At 40.3% G+C, this 24260-nt stretch overlaps 1 protein-coding gene across 1 annotated transcript in view; it reads right to left on the bottom strand.

The window, feature by feature from the left end:
* ASTN2 (astrotactin 2) overlaps positions 1–24260 on the bottom strand; it is a 1115013-nt gene that overhangs the window by 509890 nt on the left and 580863 nt on the right. The window contains 1 exon segment of the mRNA XM_020990605.2: positions 23095–23245. Coding sequence (XP_020846264.1) covers positions 23095–23245 — 151 coding nt within the window.

Below are 24260 nucleotides of genomic sequence, written 5' to 3'. Positions count from 1 at the left end.
GTAAACAGTATTTTATTTTTTTCCAAATCCCAGGTAAAGACAGTTTTCAACATTCATTTTTGATAAGATTCTGAGTTTCAATTTTTTTCTCCTTACCTCCTTCTCATTCCCCCTCCCCAAGATGGCAAACAATCTGATATAAGTTATAGATGTGCAATTATGTGAACATATTTCTACATTAGTTATGTTGTGAAAGAAAGAGAACAAAAGGAAAAAGTCACACACAAAAAGTGAAAATAGTATGCTTCCATCTACATTCAGACTCCATGGTTCTTTTTCTAGATGTGGATAGCATTTTCTATCATGAGCCTTTTGGACTTGTCTTACATCATTGTATTCCTGAGAAGAGCTAAGTCAATCATAGTTGATCATTGGACAATGTTGCTTTTACTGTGTACAGTGTTTTCCCGGTTCTGCTCACTTCACTCAGCATCAATTCATGTCTTTCCAGGTTTTTCTGAAATCTGCATGCTCCTTATTTCTTATAGCACTACAGTATTCCATTACATTCATAAACCACATATTCATCCATTACCCAACTGATGGGCATCTCCTCAATTTCCAATTCTTTGTCACCACAAAAAGCTGTTATAAATATTTTTGTACATGTAGCTCCTTTTCCTTTTTTATGATCTCTTTGGGATACAGACCTAGTAGTGGTATTGTTAAATCAAAGGGCATGCACAGTTTGATTGCCCTTTGGGCATAATTCCAAATTGCTCTCCAGAATGGTTGGATCAGTTCACAATTCCACCAACAATCAGGCTGGAAAAATTTGAGCAAAGCCAGCCATACTTAACAGGCTGGATCCCATTCTATTCCCTGTCCTTTGTAAAAAAAAAAAAAAACACAATTCGCACTACTGCAGCTGCAGTCATGCACTCACTGCGACTTACTCCTGCTGATCAGAACCACGCATCAGAAATGATTTTATATGCCACTTGGCTCTAAAAAGCATGAAGCAAGAGCCATTGAACATATGCTTATGTGGATATATATTTACACAGCTTATGTCAAGTGTAATTTGGGGTGGTTTACAGATTTTATTTTTTGCCACAGAAAGCAATTTAAAAGAAAAAGAAGGACCCAACCTAAATGGTGACAGATGTAGCTATGAGTTGAACCTGCTGGGATTACTCTGGGATAGTGAGGGTCCTGGGAGCTGAGGGACGCAGGAGGATATGAAAGTCAATGCTAATACAATCACATAAATAGAGCAGGAAAGGACTTCACAGAATCTCATTCAACCCTCTCTTTTTATGGATAAGCAAATTGAGGCCCAGGGAGGTTAGTATGATTTGGTGAACAGTCAGCCCAAGGTAAACTGTAAAGTGATTTTTTTTAAGGTGAAAGTGAAGCTTATCTTCATTACTCGTTATCATTCCTAGTCTACCTTCACTCATTCTCCTCCACTATAATGCATTAATGCATTCTGTGTACTCAAATACAAAAACAGCAAATATTTAGTGAGTGCTTAGAGTGAGCACTATGGAAGGCCCTGAGAGAGAGACAGAGTTGCAATGGGACATGATTCTGGCTGTCATAGAGCTACTGATCTGGTATGGGGATAGAACCCCAGCATAAAGAGCAATCATAACTGATACTGCACAATTGGTACATTGGGAAGTTATACACAAGTTTTGTGTGAGTTTTGAGGGATAAAGGGTCATTACAGTCTGGGAGCACAGAGAAAGCTTCATGGAGGAGTGGGTATGTTACAGATAAATAAGAATAAAACAAGAAAAAAGAAGACAGTTCTTCCATATATAGTGTAAAGCATGAGCAAAGAAATAAAGACAGAGAGACAGAGAAACAGAGAGACAAAGAGAGAAAGAGACAGAGAGATACAGGGATAGAGTAAGAGACAGAGAGACAGAAAGAGATGGAGAGATTGACAGAGACAGGCAGATAGAGATGGTTAGAGAGACAAAGGGATAGAGACAGATATAGAGATAGAAAGATGGAATCAGAGACAGAGGGAGAACAGAGGAGAGGAGAGAGGAAAGAAAGAAGAGGAGAGGAGAGAAGGGGAGGGGAAGAGGGATAGGGAAGAGAGGTGAAGAGGGAACTGGAGGAAAGGTGAGGAGGGAAGAAGAGGAAAGATGAGGAGGAAAGGGGAGGGGAGGAGAGAAAGGAAGGAAAGGTGAAGAGGGGAGAGGAGAGACAGAGTGTTGGGGTGGGGTGGGGCTGTTTGGCTAAAGAATAGCATATGTAGAAGAAAGTACAATATGATAAATTTGGAAGAGTAGCATCATCCCTACTATGGGGGACCTTGGATTCCAGGCAGAGGAGTGTGAACCTTACTTGGCAGGTAAGAGTGAAGTCTTGAAGATTTATGAACAGAAGACTGGCATAACCAGATATGAAGGGATTAGACTTGCTCTGTTTGCCCCAGAGTTGTCCCAGAGGACAGAACTAAAAACAATGAGGAGCGTATGTGGGCGAGTAGAAAGAAGGCAAATTTTGGCTCAATATAAGGGGGAAAAATCTCCCAAGTGAGAGCTTTCTAAAAACAGATGAGTCCCTCGTCATAGGAGACTTTCAAGAAATGGCTGGAAAACCACTTGCCAGAGATGTTATAGAAGATATTCTGTAGTAAGTGCAAGTATACCTAGGTGAGGTCTGAGGTCCCTTCTAACTCACATTCTGAGACTAGGCAGGAAGAGGATGAAGGAAAGTATTGAGTCATGGCAGGGTCCTACTGTCTTCTTAGTGACCATGATGGGTAATGGATTGCTTACATACATTCGTGGATCCACTATATCACTAATGCACATATTCCCTCCCCTGATAAAGACTGCCGGATATCCATGCCTTCTCATTCTGTTATTCTTGTCCATGCCTCCCTGAGTTCTCCACTGAGGATCTACCTAGTGGTTATTCTATGGTTCTTTAAAGATTTCATGGACACCAGTGCAGTGCTCATGCTATTCATCTATTGTCCTTCTTTGTTACTCTATGAAGGGTCTACTGATAATCACCCCTGTACTAAATAATTTTTTTTTATGCCAGTCAATCATTCTCCTTAAGAAGGTCTTTCAGAAGTTGCCCTTAGGCTAGGAATTTCAGGCAAAGCTGCAATGTAGTTGGGGTAGAGGGCAGCCATCTGGGGACAGGACAATCTCACCCTTACAATTATGCCAACTCTCCCTTAAGCTGACACTGCCATTATCCAAAATGATTCTTTGTCTTCCTCAGAGGAAACATGGCACAGTGAAATGCTTGATAAGGTGCCACAAAGACATGGGCCTCAACCCTGACACTAGTTGTGAAATCATGGGCAGATTACTTAACCTCTCTTGGCCTCAGTTTCCTTATCTGCAAAATGGGGATAATAATACCTATAATACTTCACAGGGGTATAATCAGAATTAAATGAGATATTACATAAATGTCAGGTTCTTGGTCTAGACCTATGATTTCATTAATATGGGTAACTTTAATGTGGAAACTCCTTCCATAGATACAGATCAGCATTCCCTTTTAAATTTTGATCTTAGAGAGTTGTCTAGTGACTAAATGATTAAGCAACTCGTTCATGGTCATATAGCCAGTATGTTTCAGAAGCAGGATCTGAACCCAGGTGTTCCTATCTTCTATCTACAATGCCACATTGACTCTCCAATATCATTTACAAGTGTTATTATCGAATCATTTACTTCAGCCACATTGACACCAAACAATGAAAATAATAAATTTACTGTTCACGTTTCTATAGGGACTTTCAAAAAAACTTACCAGACAGTTCCCTCATGATACCAGTATAAGGCAGACAATGAGAGCATCATTTCCATGAATTTACAAATCAGGACTCTGAAGTCACTGTCTTCCTACATTTAAGGATAGAAAGTGTGGACAAGAACTATGTAGGATCTGGTGTGGCTAAGCCTAAAAAGTTCAAGAATAGTATCTTCAGCAGACGACTGTCAGGGCAGCGATGGGCTGCCTACTCCCACAGTGTGGAGGCTTCATTTCTTCTTCCCACTATGTGAGGGGCCTTGGTCTCTCTTAAAATTTTTATACCGGAGAGAAGAGTTAACAGTAGCATTTTGGAATTTCCCATTGTTTGCTTTCCCTAGATTCACAGACTCTCTCAACAGATCAAATTTATTTCCCCTCTTCTCCAAAATAACCTATTTTAAATTCTTGGACCATTCGCAGTGTTTCTCATGGAACAAGTAAAATCATAATACTACTCCTACTAATAATAAAATTGTACACATTTCTATAACCTCCTGAGGTTAAGGAAGTGCTTTCTTCATATAAATCATATACTACATAGTTTAATATTTAATATTCTCATTTTGCAGATGAAAGAGACTAAGGGTTGGAGAGTTAAATGACTTGCCCACAGTCTCACTGCTACTAAATATGGGAGCTTGGATTCTAACCCATGCCTTTCTTGTCTCTGGGCCTACCATCCTTTCTTCCACACCAAACTGCTTCTCAATGAAGAAAGAAAAACAAAATAAACGTACTGCCTTGCACACAATAAAGTAATATTTTAGACTACGTCACTGACAAATCTAGTGGTACTTCTGAAACGCTTGGGGTAAAATATATAAGTATGGGGGTGGTAAGAATCCAAGGAAAAGAAGTAACCATCCCAGGATGCAGAATGCATTGGATTTAAAAAAAAACAGAAAGCAGAAGGTTTAACACCTTGATTTACCAAGATTGAAGATTCAGATGCATTTCTTAATGTCAAGTCTCCAGTTCAAATCCTATCTTGGACACTTATTGCCTGTGCAAGTCACTAAATAACTCTGTGCCTCAATTTTCTCATCCATAAAATGAAGAGAGTTGCACTGGACAGATTCTAAGGTCCCATTCAGCTCCAAATCTATAATTCTATTAATTTTCATTTTCTGGAAGGATAAATTTGAGTCGTACTTCATGGCAAGGGTCTTGGAGACAGAATGGCCACTTCCAAGCTCTTTTGTGGTTTGGGAGAGGAGACAGAAATATAGCGTAGAAAGAACAAAGGATTTAGAGTAAAGAGACCTTGGACTGAATCTGTCACTGGCTCTCTATGTGACCTTGGGCAAGCCCCTCTGGATCACAGTCTCTTCATGTGTAAAATAAAATCTTAGAAGAGGTGAACTCTAAGTTCCCTTTCAAAATCAACAATCTATGATCCTAGGGATGCCCTTACAACAGGCAGAGAAGGTAGAAGTGGCATGTGAGGGGCATCTCAAAGGTCCTCACTGCAAATAAGTCCTCAGATGTCTGGGATTCTATGTTTAGTGATTTACTGTTTTGTAAGAGTGCAGCAGAAAGATAACAGAACCAGGATAGAAGAAAGAACCCAGGTCTTGATTCCAGATCTGAGTGATGCCAGGAGTCTAAAGCATACAGAGTTTAAGTGACTTGGCAAAGGCCACAAAGGTAACAAGCAACAGAACCAGGCTTTAATCCCTGAGTCTTCTGGGTCCCCACCTTCAATGGTATTTCCACGACTACCAAATTACACACAGAGCTTATTACATTGTGTCTCTGATACTTCTCTGAAATTCTTACTTGGATTTCCTGAAGTGAGTTATCTTGTTATTGTTAGAAAAGGCAATTTATCCGTAGCCAAGGAAAATTAGTGTTAGAGGCGCTGATCAGGAAAGCCACTAATCAATTTAATAAGTCCTCTCAATCCACTTGATGAGAATACATGACATATACCTTTCATGGAAGTAGACATGCACCCTAGTCATGTGCTGAGAGGTCCTGGGGAGGTCTTCTGACTGGTGTTCAGTAACTCGAGCTGCCTCCAAGATGAGAGTCTGAAGGGTGTATACTCTTATCCAAAGAATCACCCTTACTGCATGTTCCACTCACTACTCTTTTTTCCATCTCTCTCTTTTTTTTTCACTTTAGACTTCCAAAAAGAGTATAACAAGAAGTGAGGAGTAAAAGGGAGGGGGGAGAAGGAGTTTCTTCCTCTTTGACTCATAGTGTTCAGAAGCAAAACATGGTCTTTACAGCAGGAAAATGTGGCAAGTAGTCTGAGCTCATCCAGGACAGCCTAAGAAGGGAGCTCCCACTTTTCTAGTTCTTGGTTATATACTTTTTCTTTTTGCTTCCTCTTCTAAGCACAAGATTGGAGACTAAGCATTCTAAATATGTTTTTGTTCCCAACTTTGGGTGTTATAAGTAATCCTGAATTCTAAAGTTCCCAAAGCTTAGATTTCCCAAGAAATCAAGCATTCTTAAATTTAATTGGGCATGAGCTTCACAAAAGAGTTCCTTAACAGCTGCTTCTTGGAGAGGAAAAAAAGATTTCCATGTAGTTATAAAACCAAAGCTACACCATGAGGGATCAGAAGACCTAGACCTTGCCAACCTTCTGTGATTCTGCTATGAGTTGCTTGGATACTGTAGGTAGAAAGCAAATGAAAAATGTTTGTTGAGCCTCCATCTTGGGGGAGGGTATACAGAGTCTAAAGGGCCATTAGAGTGCTTTATTTTTCTGTTTTATTTCATGGGCTCTAACAAGATCTTTGCACCTCATGTAGTTGCTATAGTGGAGGATACAAAGGCTGTCCCATACCCAATCCCCATATCGAGCAATGAATACCAGTATAAGAGTGGGGATGTTGCTACCCACTTTTAGGGAAATCTAAACACAAGCTATACCTAAACTTAGGAGGTTTTCCTGCCCCCATATAGAGTGGAGTCAAGGAGCTGTAGAGAGAAACTGCCCAACCTTGAGATCAGCCCCTCAAGACTGGACATGTGTCCCCATGAAGCCAATGTTTTGGAGAGGATCTGTGCCACTGCTGACACTAGAAATTACAATGACAATTCCTTGATTCACAAGTCCATTAATTCATAATCATATGAAGAAACCTGTGAATAGGAAGAAGGCATTGTGGAGAAGATTCAAATAAGGACAAAAGAAAGTGGAAATAGAAATGATACCATCATCAGAGAACAGTACAGAATACCTGGACAGAAAGAAGGAAATAAGGAATTCAGGAAAAAAAATACCACAAAACTAGCATAGAAGCATGATTTGCAGTAACATTCTCAATCCAAGTTCGAAACCTTGTTAAAACCTTGTAATTTTCCTCCTCTAGAACTGGAATTTTCAAGATCATAGGTACTGGCAGCAGCCATCCAGCTACTCTCTTTTCTGCTTCAAAATAATCTTTTGGCAATTCCTTGGCAACTCAAAATGTCTGTGTGTGGGAGCAAAGGCTCCTGGGAGCATAGATTTTCTGAAAGGAGTCAGGGAAGGATTTGAGGACATATGAAAAGGGCAATGATATTCAAACCAAATGACAATATAATTCTTATAAGACTTAGCTGAGATGAATGCCATAATAACACATAAGAAGTAACACAGTATAAAGAAAAATGGACCTGGAAGTTGAGAAACCTGGGTTCTAGTACCAACTCTATCACCAACTTAGTGTGTAAGCTTAGTTAAGTCACTTCATGACCTTTGCTTTCTCATTTAAACTAACAGATCCATCCCAGCCTACTTCATAGCTCATAGGCTTGATATGAGAATCTAATGAGAAAGTAGATTTTTTTTTAAATGCAGAAAATTATTTTTGAAAAAGAAAAAAACATATATTATTAGAATTGTTATTAGCAATAACAATGTTAATTATGAATAATATACTAATTATAGCTCCAGTGTCATTCTGTATCATTCTGAGATTCAGAAAACAAAGTCAGTCTAAAATTAACAATTACAGGCTACACTGGTCTTATACTTTCTCATTATTTCCAATATATGAATGTTGCTTACATGAACATGACTATTAGTTGCTGAAGGCAGGGAACAAATACGCTTCTCCTCTAATTCCCTGTAATATCTAGTACAGTACCAGGTACATATTAGTTTCTATGTGTATCTAAGTGTCAGAAAAGCAGCAACTATAGTAGAAAGAACACTAAGTTTAGAGCTGAGAGACCAGAATTCAAAGTCCTGGCTTTGGATCAACTGACTGTGTGACCTTTGGCAAATTGTTTGTCCTGTCTGGGCTGCTTCATTTGTAAAGTGAGGGAACTGGACGAGGTGATCTGAGAGGCTCATTACATTCCTCCTAATTTCTAACTGTTGAAACCCATTAGCTCATAAAAATCAGGGAATGCTAAAGATTAAAGAGACATCAGAGATTATTTAGTATGCCACTGAATATTATCCCATTTGATTTTCACAACAACCCTGAGAGTTAGGTACTATTTTATAGTTATGAGAACTGAGGCAAACAAAAGTTAAGTGACTTGTCCAGTCACACATCTAGGAAGTATCTAAGGCAACACATGAATTCAGATCTTGACTCCAGACTGTACCACCTAGCTGCGTAGCTACTCTAGAAATGGGAGTTATTACTGAAACCCATTTGAAGAGATTTACTGGGAACTGTATTCAAGAAAATAAATTAGTAGTTAGTATTCCCTACTTCACTGAGAACCATATTTGAACATGCATAGGTTTTCTCTTTATTAATTTCAATCATCCTAAAGTAGCTCAGGCATAGAATTCCAAGCTAAAAGGGACTTTAGAGGCCATCTAGTACAATTCTTCATTTTAAAATGGGGAAACTGAGGCTCCGGGCTGTTGTGACTTCCTGACAGGTAGTCAGTGTCAGAAGTGGAATCTGAATCCCAATCTTATAGCTCCACAATTGGCCTTCTCCCCATTCTAATATGAAAGGATGGTCCAGCCCCTTCATTTTACTGACATGGGTTTGGACCCCACTTCAGACACTTATTAGCTGAATGACCACGGTCAGAGTTCTAAGCTTCAGTCTCCTCTTCTATAAAGTGGGGATAATAAGAACTACTACTTGCCTCCAAAGATTATTGTAAGACTCAGATAAGTATATATAAAACACTGTCAGTCTTGCTAAGCACTTTCTCATCCTTTCCACCAACTCCAATCCTGCTCTGGCTTCAATGCTTAGCTCAAAGGTGAATTCACTTCAATTCACTTTTCTTTAAGCACCAATTCTGTGCAAAAGTGGGTAGCTAGGTCACGGCAGTGGATAGAGCACAAGGCCTGGAGCAAGGAAGAACACAGTTTAAATCTGACGTCCCTTAGACACCAGATGTGAGACCTGGGCTAAGTCACTTAATCCTGTTTGCCTCAGTTCCTTCATCTGTCAAATGAGTTGGAGAAGGAAATGGCAGACTACTCCACTACTTTTGCCAAGAAAACCCCAAGTAGGGTCATGAAAAGTTGGATATGACTAAAATGACTGAACAACAACAACCCAATCTATGCAAAAGCATTTTACTAGGAGTTATAACCACCTTCAAAGGCCCTTCCTCCCTTCACTACCCCAGACCACAGCTCTCTTACCTGTGGTTACAAATCTGGCACAAATTTGTGACATCTCTCCTGTTGCTCTCATGTTGTCATAGAACTTCAGATGTACAAGGTCTTGGCCTACCCAGCTAGCACATCATGGGACCATGGAGCTGGACCTAGAAGGAACCTCAGAGGCCACGTAATTTAGCTCTCTCAATTGACAGATGTAGACGTTGAGGTCCAAATGACTTGCCCAAGGTCGCACAGTTAGGATGGGAAACAGGACTTGAACCTTGGCTGTCTGACTCTAGAGCCAATGTTCTTTCTCCTGTACCAAAAGGGCAAGGCCTACGCTTTCTCCTTGCTTAAATCACCCACAGCACCTCTACTGTACTGTGTACCCAGCAGTGACACAGTACATGCTTACTGATGGACTGAAACTGACCTGAGGGTCACATATCTTATTTTATGGGTAAGCTATATTATATATGGCTCATGATTGAAATCAGGGACTTGTATTCTTGAAGTTATCAGGCAGAAAGAAGCTGAGCTTAAGAGTCTGAAGACTCAGGCTGAAGGAGCTGGCTCTGTAATTAGCCACCCGTGTGGCCTGGGGAAGGTCATTTCCCTTCTTTCGGCCTCAGTTCCCCCCTTTGCAACGATAGTAATAGCTATCATTTATAAGGCACGTTAAGGTTTGTAAAACACTTTACAAATAATATCTCATTTGATCTGCACAACAACCCTGGAAGATAGATACTATTATTATCTCAGTTATGTAGGTGAAGAAACTGATGCAGAGGTTAAGTGATCCATACAAGGTCACACAGCTAGTATGTGTCTGAGGCCAGATTTGAACTCAGGCCTTCTAGACTCCAGGTTCAGCACTCTATCCAATGAGCCACTAGATTACTCAATGTAAATGTAAACATAAATCCATATAACAAAGGGGTGAACTAGGTGTTTCCTATGGTCCTTTCCATCTCAAGAATTTTGTGATTCCTTAATTTCTCTGCCTCACTTCCTCTAAGGGTATTTCAAGGTGACAACGAGTCAGCTCCTATGAAAAAGTTTCCAACCTATTTATTCCTTCACTTTAAGCATCTCTAAGTACAGTTACTGAAAGCAGGCTATTAATTTGAAAGCCTTTCCACACATTCCCTTTTTACCCCCCTCCTCCCTTTGAACCACTCTCAGATACAAATTACTGAACCATATTTAAGTCAGAGAGATGACCTCTTGGGTCATTTCCCCCCCACTGGGATTAACTTGTTACACCCCTCTTCCTGTCCTCCCTTGAGTAGCCCCGAGCCTATGTATTAATTATGTGTCCTCCTACCATTCCATTTCTTGCAGTCACTTCTGCCACTAAAGACAGGATTGGTGCCAATCCTCAGAATAGAAATCATCTGTCCCTCTCTTCCTTTTAGGTCATGTCCTCAGGACACTGTGATATGTCCAGAGGGAGGAAACCCCTTTTGGTGCATTAACCATTCTGCAAAGAGAGTGTTCATGACTTTGGCAGTGTGCACCATTTTGGGGAATGGTCGAGCCTTTCCAGCCAAGCATTTAATCACTAGATGAAGATTTATTGCCTACTAACAGTTCATTCCTGTTTTTAATTTCCATCCTCTCTATCTCTCTTGCTTCATCTCTTCCCCCTCTCTGATTGGGTTCCCTTAGAAACTAAAGAGGAAGAAGAAAAACCCAAAGAGCCTTAAGAAGACATGAAGTCTCCATCGAGAGACAACACAGTGGAGTGATAAAAAGCTGGGCTTGGAGTCAAGAGTAACGTGGGTTTGAATTCCAGCACTGATACTTACTAGCTATATAAATCTGGCCGAGCCACTTGATACCATTGAGCTTCAGTTGTTTTATCAGTAAAATGAGTATAATAACATTTACACTACCCATTGTAAAGGGTTGTTGTAAGGAAAGTGCTTTGTAAGTCTAAAAGCACTATATAAATGTGAAAAAGAAACACATTTTTATTATACTTTTATTATCAAAAGGAGTGCTAAAGGGAGCTTTTACTGCAAGACACCTAAAGTGACTTCATGAGCTTCTCCTCTGTTTCTCATGAAAAGGAAATGGAAATGATATCACAGAATGTCAAAGCTGGGAAGGACCCTACAGATCATCCAGACTTGTGACCTGTGGAGAGATTTTAGGGAGTTCCTGACACTGGTTGGTAAAAATTTCATCTATTTCAATACAGGTGATTTCCTTTGTAATCCCATGTATTGCATCTTATGTATTTAAAAACATTATTCTGAGAGAGTCAATATACTTCACTAGATTGCCAGAGAGGTCTGTGAACAATAAAAAAAAGTTCAAAATTCCTGCCCCATTTGAATGTTCACTTTTTAAAGCTGGGGAAACTGAATTCTAGGGATAGAAATTACTTGCCCAAGGTTACACAGTTATTCCAAAGTAAATTCATTCCCCAAGTTGCAGCATGTTGTAGCAAAAAGAGAAATAGATTTGAAGTCAGAGAACACGGGTTCAAATCACAGCTTCAATAGTTATGACTTCCCCTGGGTCGAAGTTTCCTTATCTTCCTAAGAGGAAGAAGGATCAGAGAGTTATTGCCCGTGTAGGTTTCAGGGGCATATGACAAGATAAATAGCAGAGGATTAATTGGAACCTTATATCCCTGCTTTACAAAACAAAGCAAGGGAGAAGGGGACATATTTTGCTCCCCCAGGAGAGAGATTTGCCCCCTGAACCTTAGAAACAGTGGCCCTTGATTGGCCCTAATCCCAGTAAATGTACTCTTAGATAATACAAAAGCCTATGAGAAAGCCACTTCATGCAGAGGCAGGTGAAAGTAGCTTAAATAATGCTGGATTTGGAATAGAGACATGAATTTGAATCCTGCCTTGAACACAAACTCACAGTGTGATCTGGGTTAAATCACTTGCCCCCTCAATTTCTTCATCTGTAAAATAAGAGAATGATTAGATAATCTCAAAAGTCCTTTCCGACTCTCAAATCTTATAATTACATGAATGCTTCCTGGATCCTGCCTCTTTTGGGGGTAAAAATAGAGATATTAACACACACACACACACACACACACACACACATTGTTCTTCCTGTTTTAAAACACAGTGAAACCTGCCTCTTTGATTTCTTCCCACCTACTCATCTTCTGAACTTCTTCTGGACTGAATGACACCCTGAACAGCGCATAGTAAGAGATATAAAGTGTCTTCTTCTTCCTCCACCTTCCTCCACCCCTAGTGAAGGTCTACCCAGTTCCAAGTCCCATCTGGGAGTCATAGCAGCCAACGTCCTGAGAGGTCAGCCTCCTCCTGGTTATTAGTGCCTGGCCTGGCTCCAAGGTGATTTCTTCCCCTCCATGTCCTACTTTGGTTTTTGTTTTCTTTAATTACAGCCCAATTTAGTCATTAAGAAGGATGAGGGGTGGAGAGGAGGAGAGATGCTTCATTTTCTCTGACTGACATGGATTTCAATTTCCGCTCTGCTCTATGCAGTGCCGAGAGGCGCTCGGCCTATAATTTATTGACAATTTCTATCTTAATACATCTTGACTTTTAAAAAGGCGGCATCTTGTTGTCTTCCCAAGCCATGCGTGGTAATCAGGGCCTCAATTGTTTCTGACAATATCTGGGAGGCAAGATTATTTTCCAGGGTGAAATGGGGAACTGAAGGGAAGGGAGGAATAAGAGGAATAAACAAGCTGGAAAAATGATACACGTGTTGTCCAATGTTTTGTGAGGAGGAAAAGCTCAGTTGAGCCAGGCAAGCTGTTTCCCTAATGAGCAGTCAGAGATGAGAGAGAATGACAACACAAAGACCCACTTCTAGCCCAACAAAGGTGTATCTGCCATGCCAGGGGTATGGAACCTGGGGCCTCGAGGCCACACGTGGCCCTCTAGGGCCTTAAGTGTGGTCCTTTGACTGAATCCAAATTTCACAAAACAAATCCACATGTGGTCTCAAGGCCACGAGTTCTCCACCCCTGTGCCAGACCAGTTTTCCTGAAAAACATCTTTTACCATGTGGCCTCCCTGCTTAAAAAGCTAAAATGACCACTCACTGTCATCAAGATGCAGTCCAGCTTTTAAATTCCTCCAATCTGGTGCTGAACACTCTCCTGCTTCCCTACGTGGATTCCTGTCTACCCAGTTCACTGATCCCAGGTCAATCCAGGAAGCTCTTGAAGGCAGAAATGGGTGAAAACTGAGGGAGATAGATTTGGCTCAACATCAGTAATTTTTAAAAAATCCAAACAATCAGAGCTGGCCCAAAGTGAAATGAGATAGAACTAGATGTATGGACTATTATAAATTAGTGAATAGAGGTCTTTGGAGATGGAATGGATACCGTAGATAGGATTTTTGCTTTGGAGATAAGTTCAGGACATCACAGAATCATTCTCCTTTCCATTTCTTTGCCCATGGTGTTCACTTTTCCTGGATACACCTTCCTACTTCTGAGAGGCAGTGTGGCTCAATGGATTTGGATTCAGAGAACCTGTGATGTTCAAATCTGGCCTTGGCCACCTATGAGACCTTGAGCAAATCACTAAACTTCTCCAGGCACTAGTTTCCTCATTTGGAAATTGAGAAATTGGAGTAGATGGCCTCTAAGGTCCTTTCCAACTCTAAATCTATGATCTTGACCAAAGAGTTAAATCATTAACCATCAGAGGTGGAATACCTTCTCCATGAAGCATATTCAACTACTTCATCTATCTATCTATCTACCTATCTATGTGTGTACATACACACAATTATATATGTATATACATACATCGCATGTATACACATACATATATACACACAATATTAATATATACAAATGCATGTATATACATGCACACACATATACATATGCATACACACACATATATGAGAGAGAGACAGACAGAGAGAGACAGAGAGACAGAGAGTGAGAGAGAGAGTCTGGACCTATTATTTTATCAGTGTAGGGAATTACAACTGTACAACTTTGAAAGCTGTAAGATAATTCTATTCAATACAATGACCACCCATGATTCAAGAGGAACAGTGATGAAATACTATCTACGTCCTGACAGCGAGGTGAAGGATTTAGGATGCAGAATGAGAAGACAGATAGATAAATAGATAGATAGACAGACAGACAGATATAGATATATAGATATAGATACACACACATGCACATATATACATATGTGTATATGTGCATGTATGTGTATATATGTATATCTTCGTGTATATACATGTATATGTACATAAAAGTGTGTGTATATATACATAGAAAACAATCAGGAAATCTATTTTGCTTGACTATAAATATTTATTACAAGGAATTTGTTTTTTCTTTTTTTCCCCTCCAACTGGGCAGAGAGAAAATAGATTTATATTACTTTAAAAAACTCACTAAAACAGAGAGGTTGGGGGCAGGGTGCTAGAGACATGGAATATTATATGCACTTTCAGATTATGTCTCTCTAATGGTTTTGCTTAATTGTTTTGCTTTATTATCAAAGATTTCTCACAGAGCGGAGGTAATCTAAAAATGTCTGTAATGTAAAAACAAAACAATAAAAATAAACAAATAGCTAAACAAGCAAATACAATGAAAACTCTCCTTATCAATGCAGATTAGCACCTACTCTGTAACTTACAAACTTAGGCAAGGAATCTTAACCATACATCAAAAAAAGTTGTCAACTTAAACATATGACAATTTTATTTCAATATAGTTGGTTTTCTTTGTAATATTAAATATTTTATTTTATCCACTTAAAAACATTCTGAGAAGGGGTCCATAGGCTTCATTAGATTTCAAAGGGGTCTGTTACATACATATACAAATGTGAGGATCATGTCTTAGAGCGGGGATGGAAAACCTCAAGGCCACATGTGGCCTTCTAGGTCTTTAGGTGTGGCCTTTTGACTGAGTCCAAGTTTTATAGAAAAAAACCTTTTATGAAAGGGATTTGTTCTGTGAAGTTTGGATTCAGTCACAGGGCTGCACTTAAGAACCTAGAGGGCCAAATGTGGCCTCAAGGCTACAGGTTCCCCACTTAAAGAGTCTCCTGGGAAACTGAGAGATAAAGTGACTCATACCAGGTCACAAAATTAGCATGTGCCAGAGGCAGGACTTGACCCCATTCCATCCTGACTTCATAGCCAGCTCTCTATCTACAACAACATGGTTCCTCTCTGTTATTTTACAGAGAGGGAAAGCCCTGCTGATTGGTACGTTAACCATTCTGCAATGACAGTATTATTCTACCATAATCATAGTTCACATTTACACAGGAATTTAATGTTTATGGAATTTTGCCATTTTGTAGATTAAGAAATCAAGGCTCAGATAGTTGAAGAGACCTGCCTGAAGTTACATAGTTAAGAATGTCAGAGTCAAAATTTGAAGACACATCTTCTTACTGAGGCAAGGATCATTGTATAGCACTGGGCTGTTTCTCATTGTCATCATCATCCCTGAAGCTGTCAAAAATATTTATTGAGCAAGGCCTACAAGGCAAATGTGTATCCCTATAGCTTCGGTAAACTCTGCCATCTTACTGATCTTATAGTCTAGTAGTAGCTATAGTTTCTTAAAGGAATAAATCCAAAGAGAGTTGAATGTGCACTCTGAAGATTTGGGTTCAAGGTCCTGGTTCTATAATTTGCCAGTTGTGTGACCCTTGGTAAGTCATTTCTCTTTTTGATCCTCGATTTCATCTCTTTATAGATATAAATGTAAACAAAAATCTGTACAATGAAGAGGCTGAGTAGAACAAAGGGAGGCTGAATACAGGATATACATGGCTGACAATTATTGGGCAATATACTGAAAAGTGCTGAATGAGTGAGACAGATGGTAAGTGCAGTGGCAGAGAATCCCTGCAGAAAACAGAAGAAAACAAAAAAGAAATCCTGAAATATGTGAATGCCAAGGAAGTGTCCATGCACAGGCTTATTAAAAAGCAGATCCTTAGAAACGATCTGTGAGAAGAACAACTGATTGCTTTATAGGTATCAACTTGAAGGTTGGGAGAAATAAAAGGGCTTTTAGAACTCTATTCATCAGCCTCTGTCTCCTCAGCTATCCTAATGGCAAGAGGAAGGGCATTTCTCAGACCCTGGGGGAAATAGTTTCATCATTTAACCTCGTGCCCTGCATCCAGAGGGGAAGGCTTCTGATTGGTTTCACAAAATGTTGAATCTTTTTGAACTCAAGGGAACCGATGCCCTTATTCTCCATATTTCCTAGATTATATTAGACAAAGGGAAGGATAAACTCTACCCACCCCCCAACACACACTCACTCACATAGACACGTGTCTCTGCATCTTTATCACTCATCCTTTGTCAGGGACAGCAGCTCTTAGAGACAGGGAATTGAATCAGGATTGGAGAGAGAGTCCAAAGAAATGTGGGAACATAACAGTCCTCCCAGATAAGTTATTATGGTATAGTGGGCAAGGGATTCACAACGCTTAGGTTCTAGGCCTCAGGGAACTGTCACAAGCCAGCAAAGATCCTCTTGGGGAAGAAACTATTTTTCTGTAGGCTTCAGTTTTCCTCTCTTTAAAATGTGGGGTTTGTTCTAGGTGACCTTTAAGATCTCCAGTGCTAATCTGTTTCTTTAATTTTATTATGCTGGTTCAAGAGAGGCAGTATGCATACTGTATAGTTAACTACCATCAGAGTTATAGCAACCTCTATCAAAGCCTTACCTCAGACACCTACTGGGGATATGTGGCTCTGAGCAAGTCAATTAATCTCCCATTGCCTCAGGCCACTCTCTAAGAAAACAAGTTGCAGAACAGTTGCTGATCTTCCTTGGTAGAAGGAGTTTTTTCATGGGGTGATCTTTACAATAATGGAATCACACATGTGTGCAAAAAAAAGTCTGCTCCAAGATGAATTCATCTGTCTTTAGTCTGGAGTCAGAGTCTTGAGAAGGAATGCCTCCAAGATGCTGAACACCCTCTTCTAGCTGCTATTCCTAGCTCAGTATTTTTCAAGGGACTGTATAGATTCTGCAATGAAATATACTGGGACTTCTCTGAAACTCCACTTCTATTCAAGAGCCTAAAGTCTGGCCACAGCATGTGACCGAGGTACTTGCTACAACACGCATTGGGGTATTTCCCTTTCTTGACAAATAGAAGCAGGGTGCCATTTCCACAAAGGAATGACCTTTGAGGGAACCTTGGGGAAGAAGAATCATCCCAAAGGTCTGGGGAAGCCCTACATTCTATTCCTGGCTGCTCCATGACTGGCATTTATACAGCGACTCACAAAGTGAGCTGCTAGAGAAAAAAGTGGCTAGCCCAGGGTGGGGCACCTAATCTTAATCTCCATTTAGACAAAGCAGTAGAACTTTCCATCCTTTCTTTATGCTACATCCTTCAGGCTGCCCTAGAGATTTATTTCTACTTTAGAAGAGGGATTCAACTTGTTCTTCTTGGATTAGAAGTCAGAACTGAGAGCAATGAGCAGAAGCTGGCAAATTTCCATTTGACTGAAGGGAAAATCACCTAACCTATGTAACCATACAAAAGTGGAATGGACAGTCTAGCAAGGGCATCAAGCTCCTGGAATGTTACCTATGAGGAAACCAGCTTACAGAGGGGAAGCAACTTACTAATAGCTGGGTGGAACAGTATGGGTGGTGTGGCTGATGGAGCACCTGTGGTTTTCTTGGTGTTAACTGTTAGGCCAAAATTAGCACAATCAGCAGAGAAATGATCCATACTTTGCTGCATCTCAGCTTCAGAGGCTGCGTTGAGCACACAATCATCTGCAACCAAAAAAAATCACACACCAATACTCCCTCCACTTAGGTCTTGGCTTGTAGCCTTTTCAAGTTGAAGAATTTACCATCAGTGCAGTAGCTGTAATGATGCTGTGTTTGTCCTCACTGACAACATGGGTGAAAATACACAACCTTGTTTCACTCCATTGGCGACTGGGAAATCATGAGAGCATCTTAGTGTTTGGGAGACTCCAAAAGAAAGCGTGGGAGAGAAGAGGCTGACTACCAAACCAAAAGTCTACAGAGCCATTCTGCTGACCTTGTATGCCTGTGAAACCTGGACAGTATACCAGCGTCATGCCGGGAAACTGAAGTGCTTTCATTTGAATTGTCTCAGGAAGATTCTAAAGACCACCTGGAAGGATAAGGTGCCATGCACTGAGGTCCTTTCTCAATTTAAACTAACAAGTATTTGAACTCTACTGCAAAGAGTGGACCTCATCAGAGAAGGTGCTGTGCTCTGTGAGCAAAGCAAAATTGAAGTAGCTCAAAAGAAACACAAGATGCACAAATTTAGAGATTCCACCCCAAATGTTCACATGGACTATTTGTTCCCAACCTGTGGCAGAGCATCATGAGCTCATATTGGTCTGATCAGCCACAGTAAGATGCACTGTAACTTGACTCTAACATAATGATGTCATTTTGTCCTCTTCGACAATGAAGGACAACCACCAGGTGGAACAGTGCATAGGATGCTGAGCCTGGAGTCCCAAAGACCTGAGTTCAAAAAAATTAACCTGTTTGCCTCAGTTTCCTCAACTGTCAAGTGGAAATGATAATACCACTGACCTCTCAAGATTGTTGTAAAGATCAAATGAAATATTTGTAGACTGCTTAGCACAGTTCTTGGCAATTGTAGGTGCTAAAAAAAAAATATTTGTTTCCTGCCTTCCTTTCTATGGTTCCACAGTTAGTCAGAGCCAGAAAAGACCCCATGTCTCCTGACTCCTACCCAAGGCAATGTTCTTTCTACTACACAACCCTACCTCACCTCTCCATCATTGGAAACATTCAAATGCAGGCTGGATGACATTGGGATATCTAAAAGGGCATTTGTGGTCAGGTAATTTCAATATAAGGCAGCTTGGCAATAGATGATAGGACACCTGGAGTCAAAAAGACCTGGATTCAAATACCAGGATAGTTGTACTTGATGACCTCTACCGTTCCTTCCATCTCTAAATCAATGATCCTGTGATGACTTGGTGATCTCTTTCCTTCAAACTTATGAGTCACATTGGAACCATGGAAAGAGTGCTAACTGTGGAAGCAAAACACAGATCCTGCCATTGATGCATAATATTTGTGTGATCTTGGATAATGTCCCTACTTCTTCAGGCTTTAGTTTCCTCATCTTTAAGATAAGTGAGTTTATCTCAGCAGTCTCTGAGGTCCCTCCCACCTCTAGATCTTTGAGTCTATAATGGTTTTGTAAGGCAGATGTCACCTGCTCAAATGCTACTTCCCCCATGAAATGTTTTTGAAAAACTATCCAGAAGAGACACCATTCTTCCCTCCTCTGCTTTCCCATATTCTCAATTTTTTTTCAATATAAATTTATTTATTTTTAGTTTTCAATATTCACTTCCACAAGTTTTTGAGTTCCAAATTTCTCACCCCTCCCCCACCCCAAGATGGCATGCATTCTGAATACCCTTCCCCTGGTCTGCCTTCTCTTCTACCTCTCCCCCCTCCCTTCTCTTATCCCCTTCCCCTTCTATTTTCCTGTAGAGCAGGAGAGACTTCTGTACCCCATTTCCGGTATTTCTTATTTCCCACTTGCATGTGAAAACATTTTTTTAAAACATGTGTTTTTAAAACTTTGAGTTCCAAATTTTCTCCCTTCCTCCCTCCCCACCCACCCTCATTGAAAAGGCAAGCAACTCAATATAGGTTGTACATGTGCAGTTATGCAAAACACTTCTTTAGTAGACATGTTGTGAAAAACTAACTCTATTTCCCTTAATCCTATCCTGCCCTCCCATTTATTCTATTCTTTCTTTTGACCCTGTCCCTCAGAAGTATTTGCTTCTGATTACCCTCTTTCCCAATCTGCCCTCCTCTCTATCACCCCCTGCTCTCTTGTCCCCTTCTCCCCTATTTTCCTGTAGGGTAAGACAGATTTCCATACCCAATTGAATGTGTATGTTATTCTCTTCTTAAGCCAAACCGTATGAGAATAAGATTCCCTCATTCCCTCTCACTTTCTCCTGTTTCCCCTCTTTTCTGTTTTTTTTTGTGAGATAATTTACCCCATTCTACCTCTCCCTTTCTTCTCCGAGTATCATCCTCTCTCATTACTTAATTTTATTCTCCAGATATGACCCCTTAATCTTCAACTCACCCTGTGCCATCTATCTATCATACATACATACAATTTTTTTTCCTTCAACTACCCTAATACTGACAAAGTTCTCATGAGTTACAAATATCATCTTTCCATGCAGGAATGTAAACAGTTCAATCTTAATAAGTCTCTTATGATTTCTCTTTCCTGTTTACCTCTTCATGTTCCACTGGAGTCCTGTATTTGAAAGTCAGATTTTCTGTTTAGCTCTGGTCTTTTCATCAGGAATGCTTGAGAGTCCTCTATTTCACTGAATGACCATTTTTTCCCCTGAAGGATTATACTCAGTTTTGCTGGGTAGGTGATTCTTGGTTGTAATCCTATCTCCTTTGCCCTCTGGAATATTATATTCCATGCCCTGCGGTCCTTTAATGTAGAAGCTGCTAAATCTTGTGTTATCCTGATTGTGTTTCCACAGTACTTGAATTGTTTCCTTCTGGCAGCTTGTAATATTTTCTCCTTGACCTGGGAACTCTGGAATTTGGCTATAATATTCCTAGGAGTTTTCCTTTGGGGATCTCTTTCAGGAGGAGATCTGTGGATTCTTTCAATTTCTATTTTGCCCTCTGGTTCTAAATATCAGGGCAGTTTTCCTTGATAATTTCTTGAAAGATGATGTCTAGGCTCTTTTTTTGATCATGGCTTTCAGATAGTCCAATAATTTTTAAATTCTCTCTCCTGGATCTATTTTCCAGGTCAGTTGTTTTTCCAATGAGATATTTCACATTGTTTTCTAATTTTTCATTCTTTTGGATTTGTTTTACAGTGTCTTGATTTCTCATAAAGTCACTGTCTTCCAATTGCTCTATTCTAATTTTTAAGGAAGTATTTTCTTCAGTAATCTTTTGGACTTCCTTTTCCATTTGGCCAATTTTTCTTTTTAGGGCATTTTTCTCCTCATTGGCTTTTTGGACCTCTTTTGCCATTTGGGTTAGGCTGTTTTTAAGGGGTTATTTTCTTCAGTATTTTTTTGGGTCTCCTTTAGCAAGCTGTTGACTTGTTTTTCATGATTTTCTTGCACCCCTCTCATTTCTCTTCCCAGTTTTTCCTCTACTTCCCTTACTTGCTTCTCAAAATCCCTTTTGAGCTCTTCCAAGGCCTGGGACTGATTCATATTTTTCTTGGAGGCTTTGGATGTAGGAGCTTTGATTTGTTGTCTTCTTCTGGTTGTATATTTTGATCTTCTTTTTCACCAAAGTAAGATAATATAGTCTGACTCTTTTTGTGCTGCTTGCTCATGATCCCAGCCAATTACTTGAGTTTTAAACTCCTTGTTAAGGTAAGAGTCTGCTTCCAATGTGGAGAATGTACTGTCCCAAGCTTCAGGGGTTTGTGTAGCTGTTTTCAGAGATACTTGTAGGGACCTGTAAATTTTCAGTTCTTCCAAGGTGGTATGATAAGGGGCAAGGTGTTTATTCCTTTCCTGGCCTGTGACCACAAGTATTCCTTTCTGTTCCGTAACTGTGAGGAGGGGTTTTTCTCCACAGCCACTACTAGCTCCACCATGCCAGTGCTCCTCCTCACTCCAGCACTGCCGCCCAGAACCGTGACCCACATCCACACACGGGCAAAGCAAGAGATTCCTGCCTCAGCACTGGCAAAGAGATCCCTGCAGTCCCTCTCTGATCAGCCACTGGATTCCCCCTCAGTCTGTGGGCCGGAAGCTTGGGAAGCAGCTGCCCCCCCAGCGCCATGCTCTTGGGGAAAGGAGCTGAAATGCTGCCTTCCTTTCTCAGCACCGACAGAAACAGACTTTTCCCACTGACCTTCTAAGTTGTCTTTGGCATTCGTGGATTGAGGAGTCTGGAAACCTCCACAGCTGCCTGTGATTCAGTCCTCTGAGGCCTGTTCCAGGTTTGCTGCGGCCTGTGCACCCACGCTGAGCTGTGCTCTCAGCCTGGCATGATACACCTTTCTGATCAATCATCCAGGTTGTCTTGGGCTGGAAATTTGTTTCACTCTGTCTTTTTGTGGGTTCTGCTGCTTCAGAATTTGTTTAGAGCCATTTTTTATGAGTATTTGGAGGGGTTTGGGGGACAGCTCAAGGAAGTCACTGCTTTCACTCTGCCATCTTGGCTCCTCCCCCATTCTCAGTTTTTTAAACTCACGTCCTACAGCTTATCACTTACTGATTGGTTTTGGTAGATTGTCAGTTCATTGTTGATCTTTACTATTTTTTCCTTCATAATAAGACATAAAATTTTTGAGGGAAAATTTTGAGGGAATTTTTTCTGCATCTTCCATGGAGTCTAAGACAGAGTCCTACACATAGTAAAAACTCAAATATCTGTAGACTGACTTATGGACTAGGTAATTCCTCTGAAGGCCCTAGCAGGACTACATGTAGGGTTCTTGTACAATATGTGTGTCTGGAAAAGATTGGTTGATAGCTGGGTGACCCACTACTGTGCCACATCAGTACTGCTAGGATGCTGTACAACATCAAGGTTCTCCCATCCTTCTCTACTTGATTTTGTTCTTCAACCAATATTCTTTCCCACCTTATCTCTCTCTGTCTCGTCGCTCCCCCTGCCTCTTCACCTCAGCTCCACAGAAGCTCAGTTGGAAGGGACCTCAGAGACCACTAACTTCAACATATACCCAAGTAGAAATTAACCCTATAACCTGGCAACAAAGGATGTCTATTCTGACTTGATCCTAATCAACTTTATTGTCTAGGTCTGGCAGTACATACCACACATCCAGTTGAATCTACTTGGCGATCTGACACACACTTGAAATTGCGGGTGCACCCTCCATTATTGCGTGAACAGTCACGGACAGGCCCAAAGGAGGACAGTAGATCATTGATGGTCTCAAAGTAAGTAGACAGCATTGCTTCTTCCCTTGGAGAGAAAGGAGACTGTTAAAATCAAGTGAGACAAATGGCCTATCACTTTGTCATAATATGCTATTGTGTCAAGAACTTACAGGGTTGAGAATAAGACTACAGTTTACCTATAATTTATAGTCTTAAAGAACTGTTAGAATTGTAGAGAGACCAAGTGACTCACTAATGGTCACACAAATGGTAGGCATTAGAAGTGGCTTTTGAACTCAGGCCCTTCTTCTCTATACACTACGCCAATCCAAAGAATAGTAGAAATAATGATGGTGATGGTGATGGTGGTAATGCTGGTGGTAACAGCAGCTTACATGTTTGTAGCACTTTACAAAAACAATGCTGCTCAGATAGTTAGGAAATGGAAGATTACAGAAAATAAGTTAGGGTGGTATACCGGAAAGAACAATGAATTTGGAAACTCAGGCCCTGGGTTCAAATTCAAGTCCTACTACTTATCAACTAAGTGAAGAGGAATAGATCATTTAACTTTAGTAGGGGGTATAATAATGATGACAACAATGATAATAACAATAATAATAGCTATTATGTATATAGAACTTTTAGTTTTACAAACTGCTTTATATATGTTATTTCATCCTCACAACAATTCTGGAAGGTAAGTGCTCTTAGCATCCCCATTCTGCAGTTTAAGAAACTGAGGCAGAAAGACATTAAGTGACTTCCTCAGAGTCACACAGCTAGTAAATATATGAGGCAGGATTTGAACTCAGGGCTTCCTGACTCTAAATGCATCATATTAACCATTAGTCACCACTTAGTGGCTCATCTATAAAGTGAAGAGGTTGGACTAAAATATCCTTTCCAGCTCTAAATCCTATGATCTTATGGCCAAATGATATGTCTAGGAATAAAATAGTAAATATTAGAATTGGGACTGAAACTGAGGCCTCCTGTATTAAAGTCTAGTGCTCTTTCCATACCATCTCTTTCTGTCACGAGTACAGAAACTAGGTAGGAAGAGTGACCCTCTTTCTTTTTTCTTTCCTTCTTTCCTT

The sequence above is a fragment of the Phascolarctos cinereus genome, unplaced genomic scaffold (assembly GCF_003287225.1).
Source record: "Phascolarctos cinereus isolate Bilbo 61053 unplaced genomic scaffold, phaCin_HiC Scaffold_2;HRSCAF=192, whole genome shotgun sequence".
In the NCBI taxonomy this organism is placed as follows: Eukaryota; Metazoa; Chordata; class Mammalia; order Diprotodontia; family Phascolarctidae; genus Phascolarctos; species Phascolarctos cinereus.
This window is presented reverse-complemented; position numbering and strand designations above follow the sequence as displayed.